The 12,143-nt window shown below is 39.7% G+C and overlaps 3 protein-coding genes across 3 annotated transcripts; 2 read left to right on the forward strand and 1 right to left on the reverse strand.

Annotated features, from left to right (window-relative positions):
- Positions 1–548: 548 nt before the first annotated feature.
- FER (Malectin/receptor-like protein kinase family protein) lies at positions 549–3,835 on the reverse strand. Its single transcript, XM_021976316.2, has one exon. The coding sequence runs from the start codon at positions 3,419–3,421 to the stop codon at positions 743–745; it is 2,679 nt and encodes an 892-aa protein (XP_021832008.2). The 5' UTR covers positions 3,422–3,835; the 3' UTR covers positions 549–742.
- A 1,899-nt stretch (positions 3,836–5,734) lies between these two features.
- MAN6 (Glycosyl hydrolase superfamily protein) lies at positions 5,735–7,761 on the forward strand. Its single transcript, XM_021976317.2, has 6 exons — positions 5,735–5,911; positions 6,002–6,284; positions 6,375–6,569; positions 6,687–6,809; positions 6,900–7,111; positions 7,213–7,761. The coding sequence occupies exons 1-6, from the start codon at positions 5,739–5,741 to the stop codon at positions 7,646–7,648; spliced, it is 1,422 nt and encodes a 473-aa protein (XP_021832009.1). The 5' UTR covers positions 5,735–5,738; the 3' UTR covers positions 7,649–7,761.
- Positions 7,762–9,309: 1,548 nt separating this feature from the next.
- Positions 9,310–9,983, forward strand: LOC148293510 (protein AGENET DOMAIN (AGD)-CONTAINING P1-like). The gene has a single exon (XM_088255568.1). The coding sequence runs from the start codon at positions 9,378–9,380 to the stop codon at positions 9,894–9,896; it is 519 nt and encodes a 172-aa protein (XP_088111694.1). The 5' UTR covers positions 9,310–9,377; the 3' UTR covers positions 9,897–9,983.
- The last annotated feature ends 2,160 nt before the right edge of the window (positions 9,984–12,143 follow it).

Here is a 12,143-nt window from a genome sequence, read left to right on the forward strand (position 1 = left end):
ATCGTCGTCAAAACAATTGTGACTCACATATAGAGAGATGCTAGCGACAGTCGTCAACAAGCATAGTATGCAGCTGTCAATCGATCACAAGCATAATTCAAATTTTTTTTTTTGGTCGAACGCAAAGCATAATTCTTATGCATAATGAAGTTAGGTAAAGACAGATTTTTGAATCTATTGATGAATTTCTCTTTCACATGGGGTCAACCCTTTCACAAACCAAATAGCCGCGTGAACGAAGGCACAATCGCACTAAAAGGCAGTCTTTCTCACGTCTTGCCAGCGCGGCTTAACAGAAATATTCTTCAACATTACATACACAAGGAAATGAATCATATGAAACTCTCTGTCTCTCTCTTGCACTATAGACATTAATATATGACAAGCAATCATGGCCCCCACGCACATGTTATGGTCCTGGACAACGGCGACGCATACATGAATTCATCTCTTTTAAGCTATTTTTTATATTATAATACTCCATAATACCAAAGGATAAGAACATATAGAAGCCAAATCAACAATCGTCTAACCAAAGCAAGCAGAAGTAGGAAACATTATTTTCAAACTCTTCATGTAACTATAGATACAAAATTACAACTAAACGTGATCAAATCATATTGGAAGACTCGAATAAGATTAGAAAATAACAGTAACTTAAATGAATGAAAAGTTGGAAAAAGAAATACAAGCAAACTTCATTGCCTGATTGATTACGGGAGGAGCCATATCTTCAATCTTCTTAACGTCCTTTAGGGTTCATGATCTGTGAGAACACAGCACTTGGTGTCAATCCATCAGAGTCGTCGCTAGCTAGGCTCCGGCCACCCATGCTCATGCTTATCCCGCTGCTCCTTGAGTCTGTCACATTACCATCAAAGGCAGGCATTGCATCAGGGTCCTTCTTCCCTTTGCAGGCCATGAACGGCTCTTCCTCAAGTTCCATTGCACCAATACCCTTGCCACTCTCCTCAGCACTCTCCTGTAGCTGCAAAGCAAACTCAAGGTTCCAAAGCACATCTCCCATTGATGGCCTGTCAATGCTTTGATCTGACACACATTTCATCGCTGTCTCAGCAAACTTCTTGAAGCATTCTGGTGTTATCTTCCCCTTGAGATAAGGGTCAAGGATATGATCGAGACTGCCTTTCTTGTGGCAATGTGCAGCCCACTCTGCTAAGCTCACTTGCTCCTTTGGAAGTGATGGGTTCAAGGCTGGACGAGCACATAAGATCTCAAATAGAACAACCCCAAATGAGTAGACATCAGATTTTTCTGTCAGTTGTTGCCGCCTAAAGTACTCTGGATCCAAATACCCAAAGCTGCCTTTTACAACTGTGCTGACGTGCGTGTTGTCCAATGTAGGACCTGTTTTTGACAGCCCAAAATCTGAAACCTTTGCAACCCACTTCTCGTCTAAAAGAATATTAGTTGTTTTTACATCACGGTGGATAATAGTGTGCTTGGCACCAGTGTGAAGATAGTGTAAACCACGAGCAGCCCCAATACAAATCTCAAGCCTTTGCTTCCAGGGTAGAGGGGGTTTTTGAGTCTTGTACAGATGCTCACGCAGGGTTCCATAAGCCATGTAGTCATAAACAAGGATCATTTCACAGTTTTCTTCACAGTAGCCAATCAGAGAAACAAGATGACGATGGCGAAGCTTTGAGAGCATTTCAATCTCAGTTTGGAATTCATGCACACCTTGCTCAGAGAGTGGGTTTCCACGCTTGATTGCTACTTGGGTTGCTCCACCATCAATTTCACCCTTGTAAACCTTGCCAAAACCTCCCACCCCAAGGAGTAGAGCCTCATCAAAGTTTTTGGTGGCAGATTTGATCTCAGCAAACGAGAAATGACGACAAAGGTTTGAAGGAAGGGAGGATGTGTAACTTCCTGTTGTGTTTGACTTTGCAGAAACTGCAGACTGTGAATTTCCATATAAAGACAGAGGGAGCCACCCAGATGGCCCTTCACTTGTACTTGAGTCCTTCCCTTGTCTACGGCGGCGTGCCACACAAATAGCAAAGAAACCAAGGACAAGGGCCAAAACAATTCCACCACTAACTCCCCCAGCAATAATTGCTTTGTGATCACTGTTAGCCTTGCCATGACCTGATGATGGTCTAACCTTAGTTGGGTCAATGGTATCCTGCTTCGGAAGAGGAATAAGATTAGGCCCTCCGAGGTTACCAGTTGTATCATTAATCTTGAATATCTCAACTCCGTTTAGGATTGCATCATAGTAATTTGGCTTACTTGAAGTGTCTGGATGCAGTTCGAGCCATAGATCCACCTGTGGGCTTCCGTTTGGAACAAACACCACATAATCCTTGTACACTGGAATTCCATTGCCTCTGGCCCAGGCAACAACATCCGCCCCTGACTCAGCAGTTTGATTGTTGAGAAAGATATCAAACACTCTTTGATTAACCTTGGTAATAATTTGGGCAACCTCACAGAAATGTAGCCGAACCAGGTAAGAGAATCCAGAATCGATTGAGAAAATCCAAGTCAAATTGTAATTGAGGTTGATTTTAGCATTTGGCCCCATTGATCTGGCAGTGGTATAGACATCCTCTGGTGCAACATAAGTAGGCATGCTCATAGGGTACTTAACTGTCATGTTTGGATCAGCAGTTTCAGGAACCCCAAATGCTGCCCCTAAGAGATATTGGGTGTCATCATACCAGGACCTAAACAGACCCGTATCATCTGGCGGGGAGATATCATTCCCACCCACGTTTATCCGATAAACATTCTCAAGGGCAGTGCTGTTATCAATGAAGAAAGGACTCGATTGACCCACAATCATGGTAGTACCATCAGTAGCGCTGTAAATATCAGGCATTGACACAATCTCAATCCCATTCACAAACGCATATGCGTTTGCAACGCTGGAAGAGGGTGCAAACGAAATGTCCAATGTCTCACCTTCGACATTGACCGAAAACTCCTTAGTAATAAAAACATAATCCAAAGCCTCTGTTGTTTGAGCAACACTGAAGTTCTTAAGGATAGTATAGGACTGAGCAGTGACAGTAAAAATAGCATTAGAAGCATTGAGCCCCGCATAGGAAGCAGGGTAGAAGTAAAGACGGATAAATTTTCGACCCGAGGCAACTGGAAATTTATAGGTATACTCAGAACGGAAGACCCTAGCAGTCATGAAAGGAACTTGAGGGACTGCAGGGTCTTGAGTGGCAGCTGGGGATGTGGTGGAGTTGGCACCAGATGCAAACTTTGAGCCTACATCCGATGTCCATTTCAGGCCATTGGAATCGGTGGTTTCAGGAGGCCCACCACAATTTAGGAAGATTTTATCAGATGGGATATAATTAGCAGCCAAAACAACATGGATTGTGGTGGCCAGACAAAGAAAAACAAAGATGAACACCGCTTCAAAGTTAGTGGTGTTCATACCCACTTTGGATTTGACTTTACCAAACAAAAAACAAGTATCAAAGATCAAGATCTATGCTTTCTCAAAAACCCAGATCAACAAATCAACTGAGAAATCATAAATCAAGCTCAATTGACCAAACTGAAGGAATGAGGCTGTGAGCTACAACATCTTAGCCTTTGAACAAAGAAAACCATGCCAAGAACAAAGAGTATGGTTTACCTTTTGGAACTGGACCAAACCAGTCAATGATGAGAACCGGAGAGAGAGAAAGCTCGCTGGCTAAAGTTTCGGCTTTGATAGAGAGCTGTCTGAAAATGGCGATTTGGGAAAAGAGCAGAAGAGACCAGAAACCGAAATTAAAGAAGCTTGGTTTTAATGGTTGGCGTGGTCTCTCTTACTTGCTCTTTACAACTAGCTGTTTAACTTGGTTCTTAGTTATGCTAAATAGCCATTAGTTTACTGAGTATTATCAACTCATGCCATCCCAGCTAAGATTGAGTGGCGGTTGAACGTGAAATGACGGGTTTGACCTTCCGTGTGGGACAGTAATTTCAGACGCGCCATTTGTCCAAAATGGAAAGCGCTTTGTTGCCAGATCAGTGAGTAAGTGATCACAGAAGGGAAAAACGCGTTTTTAAATGGAATTAGTTGGAACATGTGGACGCGTTTTATAGGAGTGGGGCCCATTGGCATATAGGCTTAGCTGCTTCTATGGAATCAGGACCGTCGGTTGGAATTACCATATTTATTAATAAAGACAAAATACAATATTTGATAAATTAATGATTGTCAATTATACACTAAATAAAGAAGGAAAAGGATATAAAAAAACACAACCAAGAGAAAGGTCCTGCTATGTTATGATTGGCCCTCATTGGCAAGGGATGGGAGGCAAGCATGGCACGCACTACCAACAAGTAGCAATGACAAGGAAACTCCCAAAATTAAAGCAATGCGAATTTTTTTAGTGATAATTAATTAAATGCAATCTGTATTATTTTGCCAAATTTGTGATAATAAAAATGACACAAGAACTGTATTTGGAAAAAAAAAAAAAAAAAAAAAACTAATTTAGTTGCTTTCAAATTCCTAAAATCCAAATATTTATTCTTATTTCGAGATGTTATGTGGGAATACTTACATTAGTGGTAGACAAAGTCAAATATGTAGGTGGTTAAGGAGAAAAAAAATTTATATTACGGGGATAACAATGTTTTGCTATTCTAACTAATCATGACTTGTCATGAGTAATAACTTTTTCACATGACGAAACATGATTGTTTGAGAATAACAAAACAACATCATTCCCGTGATTTGTAAGTTCTTCTTATATTTAAGTCATCACGATTATTCAAGAATCCAAGTCTCAAAGTCCCAATTGAACAATTCATTGGTTTCATTGACTCTTTTGTTGCCCAACTCTAAGGCCCAACTGAGAATTTGGCAAGTATGTCTCTATGGACTAAAAAACTGTGAAACCACAATGTTTTGTTGGACTAAAAAAGAAGAAGAAGAAACCTGCATTTTAAAACAACTCCTCGGATAGTATCACATGTACCCTTTTATTATTTGAGGTATTTGCCATCGCACACATGGTTGTAACCAAATGTCAAATGTCAAAAAGAAAAGAGGAAGGGAAACATGTTACCTGTGCTAACCGACACAAATACATACATTTCTTTCTTCAGCTTCCTACTCTTCCTTCTCTTCTTCTTCTTCTTCTTCTTCATGAGGTGGTGAAAGAAAAACCAAGTTTGAGCAGGAAAAGGTGGATGATCCATTTTGCTTTCTTTTTCTCTTTGAACTTTGTTTTTTTATATGCATATATGGGACCAACCATTCTAGTTCTAGTTTGGTTCTCTTGATGATCAAATGCACTCTACTCTAACATGGGATGATGATCAAGACATCTGAGCTGAAACTGATAGTGACAGATTATCTCAACCAAATTCATATAAACAAGAGATTAATATTACAATATCTTCTAAAAAGTTTTGGCCATCAGACACATTATCAATCCCATTTCAATGTCAGATTGATAATTGTTTTAATTTGTTATTGCTCATGACAACTTTGTTGTAGGACCCAATTGAAACTACCTTAGGGATTGATGCTAGTTGCAACTTTACTCTTACACTAGAAAGACCAATCGCAAAGAAGCAATTTTTGCCTTCCCTTCAAAGTTTGAAATGTGATCATCTCTTCAGTTTCAATACTTTTTCTGGTGCCCCACACTCGATTATACTAGCCCAATCCAAGAAAGTGTAGACATCATCATACATGTATAAATACGTATCCCAAGAAACATGCATTGTCATACAAGTTCAATCCCATGGATACCCACAAAAGAAACTTGATGTCACAGAGCATTCTTATGGTGACCATTTTTATGATTTTCGTCAACCATTCAAGTTCTACTTTCCATGGTTCTAGTGGAGTGGAGCAACTGGACACCGTGGTGGAGGAAGCCGAAGATCATTTAGCATATCCAAGCACAAGTGATTGGTATCCATATAAGAGTGGCATTTCATTTTTACTTTTGTTTTAGTTTGATTATGTGCACAATGTATAAAGTATATATATGTCCTTCTGTAGGATTGAAGAGTTGAATGATGGCATGGAAGATGATCAGTGGCAATTGGTGCAGAAGAAAGGGAACCAATTTGTAGTGAACGATCAACCTTTCTATGTTAATGGATTCAACACTTATTGGTTGATGGTATTTGCTGCTGATAAATCCACAAGAGGAAAGGTCACTGATACATTCAAACAGGCATCTTCAGTGGGTCTAACTGTTTGTAGGACTTGGGCTTTCAACGACGGCCAGTGGCGAGCTCTTCAGAAATCACCATCAGTTTATGATGAAGAAGTTTTCAAGGCAAAATTTTCTAACCATTTTGTTTGTTCAATGCTTGTGAAATACTCTTCAAATTCTAAGTCAATTTGAATTTCGTACAATGAGCTGCAGGGTTTGGATTTTGTGATAAGTGAAGCAAGGAAGTACAAGATCAGGCTCATATTGTCTTTAACCAACAACTGGGATGCATATGGTGGAAAATCACAATATGTCAAATGGGGAAAAGCAGCTGGTCTGAATTTGACTTCAGATGATGACTTCTTCTCTCATCCAACACTCAAAAGCTACTACAAGGCCCACGTTAAGGCAAGTTAAAGCATGTTTTTACAAGCCTTGCCCATCTTTTGATTGTCGATTTTGTGCTTTAATAACTGATTAATTAGGTTTTTAGTGTTCATATTTATTGATACTTTGACTCTGCAGACGGTTCTTAACAGAGTTAACACACTCACAAACATTACTTACAAGGACGATCCCACAGTTTTTGCTTGGGAACTGATGAACGAGCCTCGATGCACCTCAGATCCTTCGGGTGATAAACTGCAGGTTCATGGTCTTCAACAAATGGTTGTGTGTGTCTTTGTTTTATTGGAATGTATCGTTTTCTTGTAGCTGAAGCAATGTTCTGTCTTGTAGGATTGGATACAAGAAATGGCTGTTTATGTCAAGAGCCTCGATCCAAAGCACTTGGTGGAGATCGGATTGGAAGGATTTTATGGTCCCTCAGCACCTGGAAGAGTTCAGTTCAATCCAAACACATACGCTCAACAAGTTGGAACTGATTTCATAAGGAACCACCGGGTTTTGGGTGTTGATTTCGCTTCTGTTCACATCTATGCAGACTCTTGGTAACTTTTGAAAATAATAACTAGTTTTAGTTAGTCCCTTACGATAAATTTTTTCCATAATATTCAACTTGTGACAAAACTATTTAAATTCATTCATGAAGGATTTCACAATCAATCTCTGATTTGCATCTCCAATTTACCAAGTCATGGATGGAAGCCCACATTGAGGATGCAGAGAAATATCTTGGGATGCCGGTTGTGTTTTCGGAATTTGGTGTGTCTTCGAAAGACCCGGGCTACAATTCATCGTTTAGGGACACCCTTCTCAGCACAGTGTACAAGACCATCCTCAACTCTACTAAGAAAGGAGGGAGCGGAGGTGGCAGTCTTTTGTGGCAGTTCTTCCCTGAAGGAACTGACTACATGGATGACGGGTACGCAATCATTCTTTCGAAATCTCCCTCAACATCAAACATCATAGCCCTTCACTCCACAAGACTTGCCCTCTTCAACTCTAGATGTTCTTGGAAAAGCCACTGGGGCTGCAGGAAGAAGAATCCACTAGAGACATTCCCATTATACTATGATGATCTGTAACTATTATATGCTTTGCATTGTTGTCATTTCTTAATAATGTGTGTACATCTGTATATGAGAATCCATGAAGATTGGTCCAGTTAAAATTAAAAAAGAAAGATTTGTTCATAGAATCATAATATATATATTTGGATATTACGTATATCAATGTGACAATATAAAATGTGGTTTATAACGAAGCTTAATAACAAATCTATAGGTAGAAAATAAAACAGCAAATTAATTTTATCAGTCAGGGGTGGACATGCGTATGCATATTGGTGTGGTAGTGTTGGCCAGCATGGGATCACAAATGGGAAAACATGTTTTTCGGGACAAGCATGCACTACTATTACATGGGAGAACTGTAACCCTGTTTAATATGTTCTAGTATGAGGGTCCTTCTCCATTACGGAGTTGAAATATCCGAATTCATTATGGATTTGTGTTTTGATCGTCAAATGTGGCCTATTTGCCCCTTTGTTTAATATCTCACCTTCTTTTTGTTTTAATTGTTTTAATTCTATTTCCTCTTCTCTCTCTTTCTTTCCGTTTGTTTAATATCTCTTCCTCTCTCTTTTTTATATCGATTGGATTAATGAATTTTCAATACATTGGCCGAACTAAAAGATTTCAGGCAAGCAATAGCATAAATAATCGAATCGTGAATGAAACCATCACCCAAAATAGAACTCGAGAAGCAAGCCAGTAGCAACTTCTAGCAACAAAAAATCAGGCAATAATCAAAAGACAAATCAGCAACAGTATTATATTGTATTGTATTTGAACTAAAGTATCACATCTATAATGCATGCAGCTATAACAAGAAGACCAGCAATTGTCATACAAATCAAATAAAATGTTGCCAAAGCTTAATAACAAGTCTATATCTAGAAAAGAAAACAGCAAAAATTAATCTAGTCTCATTCAAGTTCAGGATATGCATGCGTATTCATATTGGTGCTGTAGTGTTGGCCACCATGGGATCACAAATGGGAAAACACGTTTTCCAGGACAAATAATACCTTTATATGGAGAGACTGTAACCTTCTTTGGGAGGGGAGATACTCCTTCTTTCATTCTCTGGAATGAGAGATATTCCTCCTTTATGTAAATCACAGTTTTATGCATGTGCAAAAATAATTTGTGAAAAACACAAAAAGAAAAACTTGATGTACATGTCATATTGTCATTGGCATAAATGTATCAAAGTGTGCAAAAAATAATTTCTGAAAAACACAAAAAGAAAAACTTAATGTATATATATGTTATATTGTCATTGGCATAAATGTATGAATTCCTAATTAAAGGGATTCTTGACACATGTGACTTTCTTGCAAATCACGATTTGACACATGTAGCAAAATAATTTATCAAAAACACAAAAAGGAAAATTAATACACATGTTATACCTATTTAAGAAAAATAGTTGCAAGGGAATGAAAGGAGTTACAAGAGAAAGGAGGAATTTCTTTAACAAAAAAGGAGGCTCACGCAAAATAAAAGAGAATAGTTTAGAATATTTTGACTTTCTAGCAAAGCCGTGTAGTGTAATATGTATGAAAATATAAAATATTCAATCCTTAACACAATAGGAAACCTAATAAAATCAACAGGAAACCACAACCCCTATAAATATTTGGGTGCACTCCTACGTCTTCCACACAGTCCTACACATACCATCTTAACTGAAAAGAGCTCTAAATATTCCAGTTGCTTCTCAATTCACTTCCATTAATCAATCTCTGCAATGGCTTTCACCACAATAAATTTTGTTCAAGTAGGCGATGAGGTAGAAGTGTGCAGCAAGCAAGATGGGTTTCACGGTTCGTATTATGAAGCAACTGTAATTGAAAACTTGGGGGACAAGTATAAGGTGAAGTACAAGAACCTGGTGGAGGAGGATGATATATCCACCGCTCTGGAAGAGATTGCGGCGGTGGACGAGGTTCGGCCTGTGTGCCCTAAAGTTTGGCCTGACTTTTTTCCCGGCGAGAGGGTTGATGCGTTCGCCAACGACGGTTGGTGGGCAGGCATCATTACTAAGAAGAGTGGAGACTACTGGTTTGTCTACTTTCCAAGCACTTTTGAGCATATAGCTTACCCTAAGAACCATATCAGGCTTCATCTCGAGAGCCGCCGCAACGGATGGGTTTCTCGCGATGGACGGGTCTTCTCTTGCGAGGGAAAGCCGCTGTCTTGCAAGAAGAGACTGCGCATTGTGATGGGAGGATCATCATCGACATCTGTTAAAGCTCGACTTGTTTAATTACTTCATGTAAACGTTTTGGTGGCTTGTTTTTGGATTTCTTGGTAATTTGTTTTGTGATTGGTTGGATGATTTCATTAATAAATTTTCAATGCATCTCTCATTGTTTTTTAGTCTTTTTGATTGATTAATTTTTGTTTATTTATTATCTTCTTACAAACGTAAACCCTATATTGAACACAAATGAAAGGTTATCGGTGCAGAGGAGGCACATTGAACATCAAAAATGGATTGATTAGCGGTGGCCAAATTAAAATTTTAGGATCTCTTTTATTAACATTAGAATAAACTTAGAGAGTAAGTCATGCTAAGCAGTGAGAAATTTCTGGTAAAGGTTCTCACAATTTCTCCTTCTAAAGTTGTTGACTGCCACTTCATGGGTCAAAGACGTGGGGCTCGATCTGAGGTGCACTAAACTCGACTTGGAGGCTACACATTAGCTGCAAATATTTGGGACTTTTGTGTTTCCTGGTGCTCAGTTTGAAACTTTTTTGTGTTAATAGTAGATGCCAATTAGGCCGTAATAAAATTACTGCCTTCTGATTCATTGCATGATTGCCTCCATCTCCAGTGGAAATAGGACCTAGAATTGAGTATAGGCTTCGAACAATTTGCTTTATAGCCTTTATCTATGCATTGAGAAATCAAAGAAGAATGACGTCATCCGATAAATATATAAATATATTTAAAAATAAAGAATGACATCAATGGGCCATTTTTTGGTAGACCAATGCCAAAGCCCAACTGAAACTTCATTTTTGGGCCTTGGGCCGCTTGTTGTTATTGATAGTCCTTTTGGGTAAAATGATTTATGAACTTACAAGGAAATATACTCCAAAAAATTGAGGGAAAAAAACCACATTCTCGTACATGATTTCATATACTCAATAATTTTAAGCTCACTTACATTATAATTGGTTAATATAAAACAAAATTGTTATCCAATTTTAAGTTCATCTGACAAAACGAAGCGACGCCTCGCGTAAGTCTAGGCAATGATGGCCTGCACGACGTGCTTGAGCATTAAATGCGCCGACTGACCTGCACATTTAATACCCCAGTTGTCAATCACTTCAGAAGGAATGCAAAGGGTCCATCCCCTGGAATCCATTCGGCCTCTGCCCATGCCGAGACCGAAGAATCCGGGGATGTGGGGGCAATGTTTGTGCCTAATAAATCACGGCCATAAATTGGCCGAAAGGACCTTCCTCGGCCTTAGCACCTATTCATGAACTAAAACGTGGCGTTTCGTCAGATGTTTGGCATTCCTAAAAACAAAGGAAAAGCTGCGAAGGCATAATCATCTCGGCCTTGACCGCAACATTATGGGCCGAGGCCGAAGGACGAAAGAGTCACGACCGAAGGGATTAGAGTCAAATCGCCACGTGGCAGCAGGGTCCTACGCTTCATTTAATAAAGTAACGCCTCTGACTAGCAAACCCACTAGCCGCAAAAGGGCATTTAATGCACGAGGGAAAAAGGGAAGTGACTAAAGTCAGGATTTGGTGACAGAAATCAGAGTGGTTAGGCGCAAACATACTTACAAATATTCTTACAAATTGAGGTCAGATCACCAACCACCAAACAAGGGCATTAAATGCGTCCCCAAGGCCAGAAGCGCAGAACCCACGATCAGGGCGGCGGCCGAGATTTACCAGGATTTATGGGGTTACACCACCATGCTTCACGATCCCAAATGTCGATTGGACTACCCACTTGTTCTAATCATACTCCACCATGCAGATTTTCAGCCTCGATTACTCCTCCATGAGCTCTTCCTATAAATATCAAACTCGAGCCACATTCAAAGAGTTCAAACACCAAACCAAAAGCCTCCCACGGAGCAAATTATATTTTCTTGTAATGCACTTTCAATATCTTTACTTGTTTTCCTAGGAGTAATGTTAGATTGTAAGGAAAATCCGTTCATCAATATATCATACGACCCTTGATTTTCAAGGCGCCGGAGCACCACCTCTATTACTCTTTCATTCATCCCATATATCATACGACCGTCGCTCCCTGAGCAACGCGCCGGAGCAACGCCCAAAATCCACCATCAACACCACCACTAAACGGCCTTGTAGCTCAGGCCGTGAACCTGATGGCCGAGATCAATTCCTCTCTCGGCCACAATCGTTTGATTAGGAGTCGGACTCAAACAGGCGCACCACTTAACCACTTCACCCATATCACCATCTCGACGCACGATAAACCGTGCTGGCACGCCCGCGCACAACCGCACCG

Source organism: Prunus avium, chromosome 6 (assembly GCF_965620075.1).
Source record: "Prunus avium chromosome 6, drPruAviu1.hap1.1, whole genome shotgun sequence".
NCBI lineage: Eukaryota > Viridiplantae > Streptophyta > Magnoliopsida > Rosales > Rosaceae > Prunus > Prunus avium.